We start from the raw sequence: 13,112 nt of genomic DNA, 5'->3' as shown, positions 1-13,112 counted from the left end.
CATCTCCTCAACATTGTCTCCATTGAAACCCTAACCCCCAGGATAATGGAGTGAGGATGGAGGGCCTACAAGGTTGTACTTAATCTGTGATGCCACCCCTTTCCCTGCACATATGGTGCGGGGTGTACATGGCGGTTCCCACAGGGCTTGTGCCCACCGTGTCTCCCCCAGCCCCATCCACCGGGGTGGTCCTGATTCGTGCCCTCACACCTAGTGGTTTGATGTCACGTGTCCTGCCCAGAAGACCCAGTCACTGCACTCCCCAGGCCCACCCCAAACCCTGCCTCTTGGTCACATCGGCATCCCAGCTCCTTGCTAACTCCTTTGGGCCCAGTACCCTGGCTGCAAGTCCATGGAGAGCCAACCTCTGAAAAATGATGGCAAGCCCTTGTCCCTGTGTCATTAATTTCCCGTGACCGAGGCCTTTCCCCCAGGGTGGGTGCAGTGACAGATTGCACCTGCTCTGCCTCTTGAGGACTTTGGCTCATGGGAGGCTTCGACAGCATTTCCCAAGTGAAATGCTACGTGGAGATTAATGACCCCTGAGCTGCAGCTCTAGGTGCGCCCGGCCTGAGCACAGCCAGGGCCCTAGGCCTCCAGGGCCTTCAATCCCTTGCGCCACCCACCCTGGTCCATCTGGCCCTTTGGAAGAGCGGAGCTGTTTGCGCGTTCTTGGCTTTGCTTGAGTTCCCAGGATCTCCCAGAAATGGTTGTCTCAGCTTCATGCCTGAAACCTCAAACACAAATAATTTTCAATTTGCCTGGGAGTTTCAATCGCACAATCCAATGTTAAATAATAGATTAGATGCCTCCGGGAGAGAAACAGGATTTAAGAAGGAGAAATAAATAAAAGGAAAAGTAAAATTCAGCCTATGGGTTTGGAGAATAAGCAGGCAGCTTCCCCTCCTGGCCCAGATTCACTGGCCTTCTCCTTTCCTCCCCGGATGGGACAGCAGGTCTCTGAGCTTCTGGGCGTGACCACCCCCCTGTCTCAGCCTCCCCACAAGAAGACTCCTGGCATCAGCAGCCCTATACTCCACCCCAGCTGGTGGTGGCCAGATTCACTCACTCCACCCCACACCTCTACTCCAGGCCCTGTACCCCAAGGACAAGCCTGGCTTGTAGCCCTGGCAACTGCTGTCTACCCAGGCAGACAGAAACTGATACACAGAATGTCACAAGCAGCATTCAGGCAGTCACAGACAGGCTGGCACAGGTGCCAGCACGGCAGACAGAGGCAGGTGAGCAGGCAGGATCTGATCGGCTGGCACAGACACCGGCGTAGGATGGCAGTGGCTTCATTCACAGGGTGATGAAGAGGTATGTCTATGGGATGTGACCTGCCTTCCATCCCCGCAGCCCATGTCATCTCCAGCTGGGACCTTTCTCTCTACCCATCTTAACCGCCCTTCCACTGGCTATAATCTACCGGTCACCATGGGAGGTGGCACCTTGTCCATGGTCACAGATTCTCTCTTTGTCCTGACCGTTCCTCTTGAACTGTGGTTCTCTGTCCCCTTCCCTCCTTTATTACACATGCGCAGGAGGCGCTAGCTCTCACCTCTGCCGTGCTGTCCATGAGCAGCAGGACGGCACACTAGGGACCCGGCAACTCCATCCCAAGAAACTTCAAGTGGGACTTGCCTGGGGCGGCCCTGTTTCTGGGCAGAGCATGGCTTTCCCTTGCTGCAGCGATCAGTGAATTTACAATCTGCTGTCACAAAGCCTTCTTACCTCCTTGTGACACCAAAGAGACAGTAAGCACGCCAATGGGCAAGAACAAGGTCACCAGGCCAAAGTGCTGGGCTTTGAACCCTGCAATATTACTTTAACAGCTGTGTGGCTTGGACAAATTGTTTACCCTCTGTGTCTCAAATTCCTTATCTATAAAAAAATGGAGGGCCAGGGATATAGCTTAGTGGCACAGTGCCTGCCTGGCAAGCGCAAGGTCCTGAATTCAAGTCCCAGTACCAGAAACAAGACAAAAAACGGATAGGATATAATTGTATTATATTTATCTTAAAGGGTGGTAGTGAAGGTTAAATAAGATAACCTATATGGTACACACATTTAGAGATATAGTTTTTTTTTTGAGATAGGGTCTTGCTATGCAGTTCAGGCTGGCCTTGAGCTCACTTTGTAGCCCAGGCTGGTCTCGAACTTGCAGCGATCCTCCGCAGCCTATGGCTCCTGGAATTACAGGTGTGCGCCACCATGCCCTGCTTAGATATATAATTTAGATGTAATATTTATTTATGTGTAATTAAAATAGTTATGTTTTAATTATATAATAATTTATATCAAAATAGTCTTACATAATTTAGTTTTGAGATTCAGCTATATATTTAGATATTACATAATAATATATAGTATATAAATAAAATTTTATATATAATATGTACATTTCAAATATACCTGAATGCTTCGAGTAGCTCCAAGTAAACTCGTAAATAAGTAAATAGCACAGTTATTGCTTCAGGAGCCACAGCAGGAGGGAACAGTGGAGGGGGGCACACAGCCTTGGAGAGAGAGGGAGGAGGAAACTGGACTTGTCGTGCCCTTAGGAGGCAGGGCGAAAGAGAGAGACGCAGGGTTGGTGTGAGTGGACAGCCTGGGAAAAGCATGGCCAAGGTGGGCTGTGCCTAGCAGGTGGGATGGGGCAGTTGAGGCACTCCCAGATACATGCGGGGTGGTGTGGGCAGCAGAGGAGCAAACTTGGGAGTGCAGCACAAGTGTGTACCGAGCTCCCCCAGGGGGTGTGCAAGTTGGGTGGAGGGTGGGGGGCTGTGGGATCCAGAACGAGGGGCAGCTGAAGATGCCTTTTCAACCCATGGCTGGGCAGCAGGGTAGAGAGCAGACCATGCCCCCAGAACGAAGGGAGGCTGCGGAGCGAGGCAGCAGAGCGTTTGCTGGGAGGAGAGGACAGAAATGCGGCACGGGCTGGAGGGGGTGTGGGACTGGTTTCTGCTACGGGGGTTAAACCCAGGGCCTACCCACAGAGCTGCATCCCTTATTTATTTATAGACAGGGTTTTGCTAAGTTGCTCCGTTGTCCAGGTTGGGCTCAAACTTGCGATCCTCATGCTTCAGTTTCCAGAGTTCTGGGACTGCAAGCCTGTGCCACCACACCAGGCTGGCTTTCTTGTTTTATAGAGTGGGGTGATTCCAGTTTGTCTCCTGCAGCTGGGAAAGCTGGAGAAGCCAGGGGTGCGTGCCTGGTGATGCTTCTGAGAAGAGAAGACAATGAGGCTGGGTCCAGAGCACATGTGTGTAGTTGTGTTTACGCGTGTGTCCATGTGCAGCTCACTCTGTGTGCACGGTTTCATGAGTGCATGTGTGTGTTTGTGTCCGTCTGGGTATGTCTTGTGTGTGTTGATGCCTGCCTGTGTATCTGTGTGCCCGCCTATCTGCGTGCACTTGTGTGTGTTGTGGGTGAGGTCAGAGAAGGCCTGGCATTCCGTCTTGGAGAGTGGAGGACACTCCTCAGTGGGTGATGCTGCCCCTGTCCTAGGCCCATGTTAGGCTGAGGGGTACTGGGAGCTGGGAAGTTGGGTATTAGGGTAGGAGGTCCCCGGGAGCTGCTGGGTTCAGGGGTGACTCCCGGGGTCTGCCCAGAAACACTGGGGAGGCCAGATGTGAGTGCCCAAGGTAGGGTGGCTGGGAATGCACCCTCCCTCAGGCCTAGAGATGCACCACCCACCTACAGCCGCGCACAGTCGGAGTGTTGCTGCCACATCGTGGCCGAGTCAGGGATTTCCGGGTCCTGCTCAGGAGCAAGGACTTAGCTCCCCCTGGTGGTTACAGAGTGTCTCTGCGCCTGTGGAGACTTCAGGCACTCTGAGACGAGCTGGGTGGGCGGGCACTAGAGAGCGGGCCGCGGCCACACCGCTCTGCACAGAGCTCCAGCTCCAGCTCCAACTCCTGAGGCTTCGCAGCTCTGTCCAGGCCATTCTGTGTCTCAGTCTCCTCGTCGGTAAAGCAGGGTGAGGCACGTATGGACAGGGCTGCTGGGAGAGGGGTAATTAAACAATGCACCGAGGGTGGGGCCCGGCAGCCACACCCTTTGGTTATGAGCCTCTGATCCCCGCTGCACAGCAGGAAGCCCTCCGCCCTCTGCCCCTGCCCTAGGCTTTAAGTCTTCCAGCCTGCTCTCCCTCCCCTCCTCTTCCTGAGGGTGGGGAAAGGGTGGGAGCAGCCTCGGCCCAGCCCACCCGCCTCCCCGCCCCGTCCGGTCCCTCCTGCGGTCCTCTCACAGCGGAATCCCTTGTGTGAAGCAGCGCCAGCCTCCCAAGGGCATCAGAGCCGGTGGCCTGACCAGCACAGCAGCCGGGCTCGCGCACTGTCCTCTCCCCGCGCCCACCTGCTTGTTCCCCATCCCAGGGCCTACTCACACCTGTCTGCCTGTCAGGGTCTCACATCTCATCTTCCCCCAGACTCAAGGCCCTTGGGGCTCTCAGGCTTCAGGACAGACCCTAGACTTTGGGACATCTGTTCTCTCCTCTGGTCAGAGAGTAGGACCCACATCCAGGGAGGCTGTAGCCCTACAAAGACAAAAGGCTGGTAGGGACTTCAACGGGGGTCATCCCAGAGAGACCCAACTGGGGGGTGGTGGGGCACTGGGGTTTAGGTAGTTACTCTTTTTATTTTTTTGAGACAGGGTCACGCTATGTAGTTCAGGTTGGTTTGGAACTCACTTTGTAGCCCAGGCTGGCCTCCAACTCGAAGCAATCCTCCTGTCTCAGCCTCCTGAGTACTGGGATTACAGGTGTGCGCCACCACGTGTGGCTGGTGTGAGCAGTTATTCTCCCAAACTGATGGACCTACTCCACCCCTGGAACCTACCTGTGGCCCCTTCGTAAGTCCTTAATCAAATGGTCCCCTCCAGCTTATACCTGCAGCAGGGTGAGCAGATGGGACAGGGCAGAACAGGGAAGAGTGAAGAGCAGAGTAGGGGACAGTGACACACCAGACAGTCCCAGAGGGGAGGGAGGACCTAGGCTGTCCACAGCCCCACCCCAGGCATACGTACATGGGTTTATACATGCTTCCATACCTGTCACAAAGACAGGGACACTTGTACAGACACACATGCACACATTCACAGATTTGTTGGCTCACGTGCCACACCCTCCCCACCCCAGACACACACACACACACACGTACTTTCTCATGTCAGGGGTCAAGTCTGCCTCCCCAACCCTTGTGAGGCTCGGGTTAAAGCTGGACCTGGCGCCACCTCAGTGAACTCCAGGCGAGGCTTCAGGGCTGGGGCTTAGGCCTTCAGGCAGAGGGCGTGCTGGGGGCCCCCAGGGGCTGACTGTGGTCATTGCCTGTTCCTGCTCTTCGCCATCCAGAAAGGAAGCTCCTTAGACGAATGTGTCAAGTGTGTGCAGGCCTAGCTGTCCCCGAGCGGGACACGGTGAGGATGTCTTGTCCTGCCCTCTGCCACGTGCACACGCACGTGCACATTCACACACTCACGCTGCGGGGCCGGCCCAGGGCAATCCCGATTGTCTCTGAGAGGCAGCACGGGGAAAAGCCACCCTGCAGGCTGGCCCAGCTGGGCCTTCGGGTGTCCTTTTGCTGAGCAGATGACATGTGGTGCTCTGCCTCAGGCTTCACCAAATGCACCCATGACTAGGGACGCTTTCTGATCATGAGTTCAGTCTCGCTTGGAATGCCAGGGGCAGCTATTTCTGGGTCACTGTCAGCCAGGCCTCTCCCAGCTGCCTCTCACATGGGGCCTGCCCCTTCACAGGTCAGTGTCGTGCCTTTCTGAGCCAATGGGCATCTGCCTGTCCACATTCTGTGAGTCCCCTGAGTCCCTCAGGCCCCGACTGTAGGTAGCCTCCTTCCTGAGCCTCTGGTCCCCTCTGTCAGATAGTCCAGGCCGCTTCTGGCTGGAATCCCAGGGGAGGCCTCACTCCTGCTCAGGGCTCCTGGATGAAGGAGGCAGGAAGCAGCCTCAGCGCCCTCTCCCTCCTTGTGAAGCTCCAGAGCCCTTGGATGGGGCAGGAAGGGAGGTGGAGCACCCCCTACTGCTGTGAGCCTGGCTGTTGCCCTGGCAGCACCATGGTTTCCTCTAAGGCACCCAGAAGCATCTCCTCAGGTCAGGGTGAGGAGACTGAGCTCATGCTCCCGAGAAGGACCTCAGAAAGACGCCCAGAAAGATTGCGAAGGCGGGCAAAGACTCCTGGCAGACACAGGCAGAGACAGAAGCCCACAGTCTGGCAAAACTTCCCTCAGGTTACAGACAAAATCCACACACAGCCACGGTCACACCTATACCATAAATTCCAACAGACACTTCTTGGAGACCTTTTGGCATCATACTGGCTTTGGATAAACTCAGAGCCATATCTGGTGTGAAAGTGTGTGCGTCTCGGGGAGGAGTTTCCTCTACTTCTCTTTCCCCAGCCCCAGAGCTGTTTCATCCGGGATACGCAGTCCTGCAGCCCTAAGGAAGTCTGGTCAGGTGAATGGGCTTGGGTTGCAGTCCAGGTCAGATAATAGCTCTAGGTGAAGGCCCTGCTTAGTTCACGGGTTTAACCTCATTCATTAGCTGAGAGCCATCTCCACTGAGACCTATGCTCAGTGCCCAGGGGCAGCCCCAGCCGGAAGCTTGCTGAGAGCTCACCCCTGTTGCAGCAGGCCTCAGGGGGTACGCTGCAAGGTGCATGGACAAGAAGGGACACCAGTGGGCCTCCCTGCGGACAGGACCTCGTCCTCCCACACATGCTGTTCCTGCCCCGGGAATCCCTGTAGCAGGGCCCTCAGGTGCCTGAGCCAGGCTGTCCTGAGAAGCAGAAAGTTCAGAAGGCATGGGACAAGGTCTGCAAGTTCCTACAACGCCACACAGACACCACTGCTCTGAAAACCAAGTGCTTTATTCAGAACCTCCCCCTAGGTCATAGAAAAGCTGCAAACCGCATGGTTTGTACAAGGCAAAGGCTAAGGGACTGCAGGACATCCCTTACCGCTGGGGCTCTCGGCCCCGGGGGCCTCAGGCGTCCCTGGTCATCGTAGCTCTTAGCTGAGCTCCTGGAGCAGCTAAGTCCTCACACCTCCTTTGGCCAAGGAGTGAGGAAGTGGGTATGGGACAATGGTCAGGGTCCCCATCCAAGGCCTCTGTCCCCCACCCAGGCCCTGCCGCGCCCCACAGCCACGGCTCCTGACATCCTCAGAGCCCTGTTACTCCGGGCACATCTCAGCTCCAGAGGCGGAGCCCTGTCAGGAAAGTCAGTCCTGCGCACCGGTGAGTGGGCAGGGCGGCCGTCCTCCGCAGCGGGCCCTGCCCCTCACTCAGTACAGGTCCGCGAAGGGCTTGGAGTAGTTGAACATCAGGTAGTCCATGTAATAGAAGTCGTAGGTGCGCTGCCGCTGCAGGGCGGAGAGCTGCGCGAAGTACTGGTGGGTGATCCTCGAGGTCGTGCGCGCTTCCTGTGAGTGCCGGTCTTTGAACCGCGGGAAGGTCAGGTTGTGAGGCGCCCGGATGAGGCTCAGGAAGAAGTTGGCGTCGTCCTCCATGCTCTCGAACTTGCCCACAAAGTCATAGTCGATGAGGCAGGGGCTACACAGCCGGCTGACATGGTCCCAGTGGATGTCCATGCCCACGGGCCGGTGCACGTCCAGCAGATACTGGATGAACTCGGGGAAGCGCACGCCAGAGCCCGTCCGCAGAGCCTCCCTCGAGGCGTTCGCCCGGTATCGAGCCAGGATCGCCTTGCCAAAGACGGGGTGGTAGTAGCTGTTCGGGTGCTCGAACTTGTCACGGAAAGCCGAGACCAGCCTCTCGAAGGGCTCTCGCACGAAGAGCATCTTGGTGTAGGTGCCCAGGCGGTGCAGGATGCCCTGGCGGTCGAAGGTGTCTAGCCGCTTGAGGGCGCTGCCATAGTGGACCGTGTTGTGCTGGATGTCCGCGGTGGATGAAGCGAGCCCGGCCAGCACCATGAGCACCCGCTTCCAGTTGGAGCAGCCGGCCTTCGGCACCTCGCAATAGAGCACGCGGTGGCGGTCCTCCACAAAGATTCGCGACACGTGGCGGGGCGTGACAGGCCTGCGGCTGCTGCTCGCCCGGTACTTGGCGCAGGCCTCCCGCATCACCCGCTTGCGCTCCTGCTGACTCCGGTGCAGGCTGACCCAGTGGCTGTCCAGGGTCTGGGGTCCTGGGCGGACAAGGTTCTCGGATGAGCTGTTGGCCACAACGGCCACTGCAGCTGGCATCTTTTTGATTAGCAGCCGCCGCCGTCTCTGCCGGAGTCGCAGACGGGACCCTGTCTTTGGATGGAATTGAGGTTGATCAGGGACCCGCAGTTTGAGGTCTCTTGGGGCCCGGCTGGACAAATCTTGTGTGACTCTCTCTGTGGATACCTTCATGTCACCATCATGGGAACTACCGGGTTGGAGGTCCTGGGACAAGAAAGGAGATGGTTACCAAGGTGGACAGGACAGCTGGACACAGAGGTCCAACAAGTCAGACTGTTGCCAGGACTGGGGTTTCTGCCTTCTCTGCAGAATGAGATTTCCTGGGAAGAGGCAGGTGTGGCCCCCTAGCCTGAGTCTTGGCCTAGCATAATCTGGTCACCAGTGTGGGGCTTGATTTGGCTTTCTTTTCTGGTACTGGGAATAGAACTCAGGATCATGTGCTTGCCAGGCAGGTTGAGCTACATAGCTCAGCAGCAGAAGCACCTGCCTGGTAAGAGCAAGGTCCTGAGTTCTATTCCCAGTACCAGAAGAAAAAAAAAATAATATATCCCTGGCCCCCAGCGTGGGACTTGAGGTGGAAATGCTATCTCAGCCACAAGATGGTGCGCTCCTCCCAGGAAGCTGGCCAGGGTGGGCGGTGCGAGCCGGTGGCCTGAGGAGGCTGGCTCAGATTTACTGTGTCAATTAGCACAGTCCAAAAGAGCCATCTAACAGGAAAGGGAAATTCATAGATCCAAAGCCCTGGGCTTTGTTCCCAAGGCTCCTGGAAAGGACTGGACACATTTTTCTTTTTAAGGATAGAGTCAACGTGAGCTCCAAATTTTCTTCCCTGCCCTCCCCAACTTTCTCTAGGCTGTGTGTGCTGAGATTTATCTGACTCTCAGAACTTACCTTGTGGGGCTGCTGTGGCCTGATGTTGAACTTTACTCCTAAAAAGCAAACAGAGGAAAGGTCAGGATTAGCAGCAGAAGTGCCACGTGGGTCTCAGGGACCCGCTTACAGGCTCTTTCCCTGTGGACACCCAGGGTGGAGGGAGCTTGGGATAGGCTCCCTGGAAAGGCAATTTAACGCCCCCCCCCTTGGAAAATGAGGCTGGCACAAGGACGTGGTTCCATTGGCTCCCAGCTGGAGCTTTCTCCGCATCTCTGACATGACCTGCAGGTCCAGATGGGTGTCCTGTCCAAGTGTACTGAAACGCCTGCCCAGTGGAAAAGTCAGGGTTCCCAGGCTATCTTCACCGCATGCCATGCTGCGTGAAAGGACCCTTCAAAGGCTTTGTCCATCCTTTCCCCACGCTCCGTCAGCCATGCCCTCGTTCTAGTGAATGTGGATTTTCTGTACTTGGAACAGGATGCATTTTCCCCCAAGCCCTCGAGGTGACTGTCTGGTAGACAGAGGCTACTGCTTCGCACTTTGGTTTGTTGGGGAAGACAGAAGACTGAGCTTATGCAGAAGCCTGGGCTCCTTTCTCAGTACCTGCCTGGCCCACTGGGGGAGCCGGGGCTCTTTCTGCTCTAGTGGCATGGGAATGGCCAAATGTGTTCTGAGGTGTTGCCAAATGGCACAGTCACAATCAGAAGCAGCCACCCCTTAAAGAAGCTAGAGCTTCCAGCCCCGCACAGAGGGGCACTGTGCCAGCCACACCTGACTGAGTCCTGGCTGCTGCCCAGATCAGGGAGGGGGCCATTGCATGGCCCAGCACTTCCCTCGCTGTCTGTACTGGGCTGATGTCCAGTGGCTAGAGCCCAGCTGGCAAGGGACATCAGGTCTTCCCTGACCCGAGCCTCCTCGATTCCTCTGCAGGGTTATTTTACAGTCCGCAGAGCTATGACTTTGACCCCGTGTTGGTCAGTCTGGGGCTGTGTCCGCACATCTCCTTCCCTTGTTAGCAAGCAAGGAGGGAGGACAAAGGTCACGTCTGTGATGGAAAGTTCATATTCCCTGAGCTGCCTGGAATGTCCTTTAAATCCCAAGAGGTGGAAACAAAGGTAGAACTTGGACATGCTGCCTGAATTTCCCCCACCCCCTAATGGAGATTGAACCTATTGTCTGCTCCAAACCACATCACCAGCCACTCCCCTCTCTCTTTCATAAAAGGGTCTTGATATGTCACTAAGTTGCCCATGCTGGGCTCAAACTTGTGATCCTCCTGCTTTAGCTTCCCAGAGTGCTGGGATTACAGATGTGTATTTCTATGCCAGGCATGCTACCTCTCTCATCTGCTGACTCCTTTGGGCTGGGAGGAGGTGTGCCCTTCTCTGGGCAAAGGTCGGTGTGCCTTCCTTTCTGAGCATTCCTGTGTGAGGTGTGTGTGCTGGAAAGCTTGGAAACAAGCCTTTTAGTCTCTTTCAGAGACTGAAGGGAACTCCATGTGGTATTGGGGTGAGCAGTGGGTGCTTGCTCTGAGAGGATTCTTTTAGACTTAAGCCTTGCATCAGTGCTCCCGTCAGCCCCAAAGCTTATTTCCCTCCTCACCAGCTCACCCTCCTTCTCATTCACATCCCCTCCTCTCTGCAGATGGCCTCAGCATGGCCTTCCAGGGCTCAGTTCTCTCTGTCATGTGGGGTTTTCTCCTGCATCCAGCGATGACAGATCTCGTCAACAGAAGGGACCCGCTGCAGCCACTCAGTTTTCCTCTACACCACCGGGTTTCCTTAATTATTTTCTTCTGGTGGTGGCAGCTGGCTCTGCTAAATCACCTCTCCTCCTCAGAGTCTTAGATACGGGAATTTACTCTGCTTGTCACTCCTGTCAAATTGTCAAGGTGTGATGGCGCTTATTTATATTCCTTTTCTGGAGCAAATGAGTCATGCTAGATTTGGCCGAGAGTGGAGCAGAAGAGCCACTTCCAAAGGCATCCTGCCAGTCAGGGAAGTGGGATGGAGATGTACTCATCAAAGCTGCAGCCCCTATGGCTCTGGGTCCTGTTCTGTGTGGGTGGACAGAAGGGTGCTGTCTGCTGGACTTCTGGACTCTGTGAGTCTAAAGTACTTTCTTGGATTGGCCCTGTCTGACGCTGGCCAGTTTAAAAGAGCCCTTGGCATAGGCTGGAGGGAATGTTCCTGGCAGAGGTGAGTGAGTCTTCTGACTTCTTGGCTCTATTTTCCCATAAAGCTAACCTGGCTGCAGTCGGCCCCTCTGCAGAAGGATCTTGTAAACAGTCACAGATCACTAGAACAGACTTTATGTGGATTGTGTGAGTGGGCCATAAGCACTGTGTTACCAACCCTTGTGGCAGATCCTTAGGCAAAGGTGAACTCCGTCCCCACAGAGCCACTTTCGAATAAAAACAGAAACTTGAAATGTAAAACACTTTTCCCCCTGCCAAGGAATGCGTTCCCCTTTTCTCCTCAGGAGAAGCTGGTTTGTCGCCACGCACTGCTCAGATAATGGCGGAAGCAAAGGCTCCTCTCAGCTCTAGGCAAACGGAAGCTAGGGACTGGGTATGCTGAGGCTGGTGTCTGCACGCGCCGGAGGGGGCTGGGCTTCAGGACCCTGGACAGCGCCTCTGCCGCACCCGAGCACCAGGACCAGTGCTGAGGACGATTAGGGGTGAGGGGCTTTGCCCTCAATACAGCCACCACCACCATCTCCCAAGCCCTGAATAAACAAAATCTAGATAAAAACAGAGCTTGCTGAGCAACGCAAGCCACCCCCGCAGCCTCCTCTCCGGGCAGTGCCGTGATGCTGCCATGGGCCCTCCTACCTTCCCATTCCCGCCCTAGGGAGAGTCAGGAAGGAGAGTCCCAAGGTCAGCCGACACTTGCTCCCCTTTCAGGGTCTGAGTAGTCTGTCCCCTCCTCTCAGTACAACATTAAAAATCTGCAAGGGAGATCCATCTCCCTGCACGGGAAGAAATAAACAACCACTTTCTCTTTCTGGACAGATGACATTCGCAGGGTGGCTGGAACACAGACAACATGATAAGAGTGAGCGCTGGTGAGAATAAACAAGGCGTGAGTTATGGGGACTGCCAAATGTGCTGTGCGCTCTGAACTCTTCATCGGCTGAAGGTTTTTTCTTGGTGTTTGGCTGAAAAAGCTTCCCAGTTACCCGCTAAGGGGAGGTGAAGGCTGATGATGCTGTACAAGGCCAGTTTCTTAATAAACAGTGTGTGCAGTCCAGGTCTGGGGGAAGGCTGCGGAGGGGGCTTCATCAGAATGTGTGCTACCGGGGAGAAGGGTCCCTTGCTTGTTCTTTTCCAGAGACACAGGGAGACTGCTGGGTCCCACACAAACCCCCAATACCCAATGCTCAGAGCCCAGTAGAGGTGGCAGGTTCTTTGTCATTTTGAGACAGGGTCTCACTATGTAGTTCAGGCTGGCATTGAACTCATGGCAATCCTCCTGCCTCAGCCTCCTGAATGCTGGGATTACAGGCATGTACCACCATGCCCGGTAGGGTAGCAGTTTTGATACAGGCTTTTGAATGGGCTGTGTAGGTACACAACAGGGATAAAAAAGGACCTCACTGCCTCAAAAGGGGTCAAAGTGCCTCATGCACTCTTTACTCCCCCCGCCACAGCCTCAGGTGGGGGGGATCATACTTGAGGAAGGTGACGTCGGTTCTGACTGCTGAAATTCCAGTCCCAGGCCCTGATGGGCAGTAGGGAGAGATCCTGTCACTCTGGATGCTATGGCCTGGGAGAGACAGAGCTATCTGCAAGGTGTCAAACCCACAGAGGGGCAGGTATTGGAGGGAACTGCAGGGCCAAGAGAGACTCTGTGTGTGTGTGTGTGTGTGCGTGCGTGCGCGCGCGCATGTACCCACACACCAGCCCCAAGTGCCTGCCTGCATGGAGTTTGACTGCTGCTTCTTGAGTCTCCTGAAGTTTCCTCATCAAGCTGTTTGCTTGGTCACTTTTCTATGTCTTGGACCTTGAGATGGCTGAACCTCTGTGGCCAGATA

General features: G+C 55.4%; 1 protein-coding gene and 1 long non-coding RNA gene across 5 annotated transcripts in view; one reads left to right on the top strand and one right to left on the bottom strand.

Annotated features, from left to right (window-relative positions):
* Positions 1-1,219: 1,219 nt before the first annotated feature.
* On the top strand, positions 1,220-12,328 carry LOC102028074. The gene is made up of 3 exons (XR_263381.1): positions 1,220-1,320; positions 11,559-11,756; positions 12,091-12,328. It is a non-coding gene; the product is annotated as an uncharacterized LOC102028074 (long non-coding RNA).
* Positions 6,869-13,112, bottom strand: part of Chst8 (carbohydrate (N-acetylgalactosamine 4-0) sulfotransferase 8) — a 128,828-nt gene continuing 122,584 nt past the window's right edge. For all 4 annotated transcript variants that reach the window (XM_005399989.2, XM_005399992.1, XM_005399990.1 and 1 more), the window contains 2 exons: positions 9,096-9,133; positions 6,869-8,408 (listed from right to left, as the gene is read on the bottom strand). In XM_005399989.2, the coding sequence (XP_005400046.1) occupies positions 7,302-8,408; positions 9,096-9,133 (1,145 nt within the window). In that variant the 3' untranslated portion in view covers positions 6,869-7,301. The remainder of the gene's footprint in view (positions 8,409-9,095; positions 9,134-13,112) is intronic.

This window comes from Chinchilla lanigera, unplaced genomic scaffold (genome assembly GCF_000276665.1).
Source record: "Chinchilla lanigera isolate Chin_1 unplaced genomic scaffold, ChiLan1.0 scaffold00067, whole genome shotgun sequence".
In the NCBI taxonomy this organism is placed as follows: domain Eukaryota; kingdom Metazoa; phylum Chordata; class Mammalia; order Rodentia; family Chinchillidae; genus Chinchilla; species Chinchilla lanigera.
This window is presented reverse-complemented; position numbering and strand designations above follow the sequence as displayed.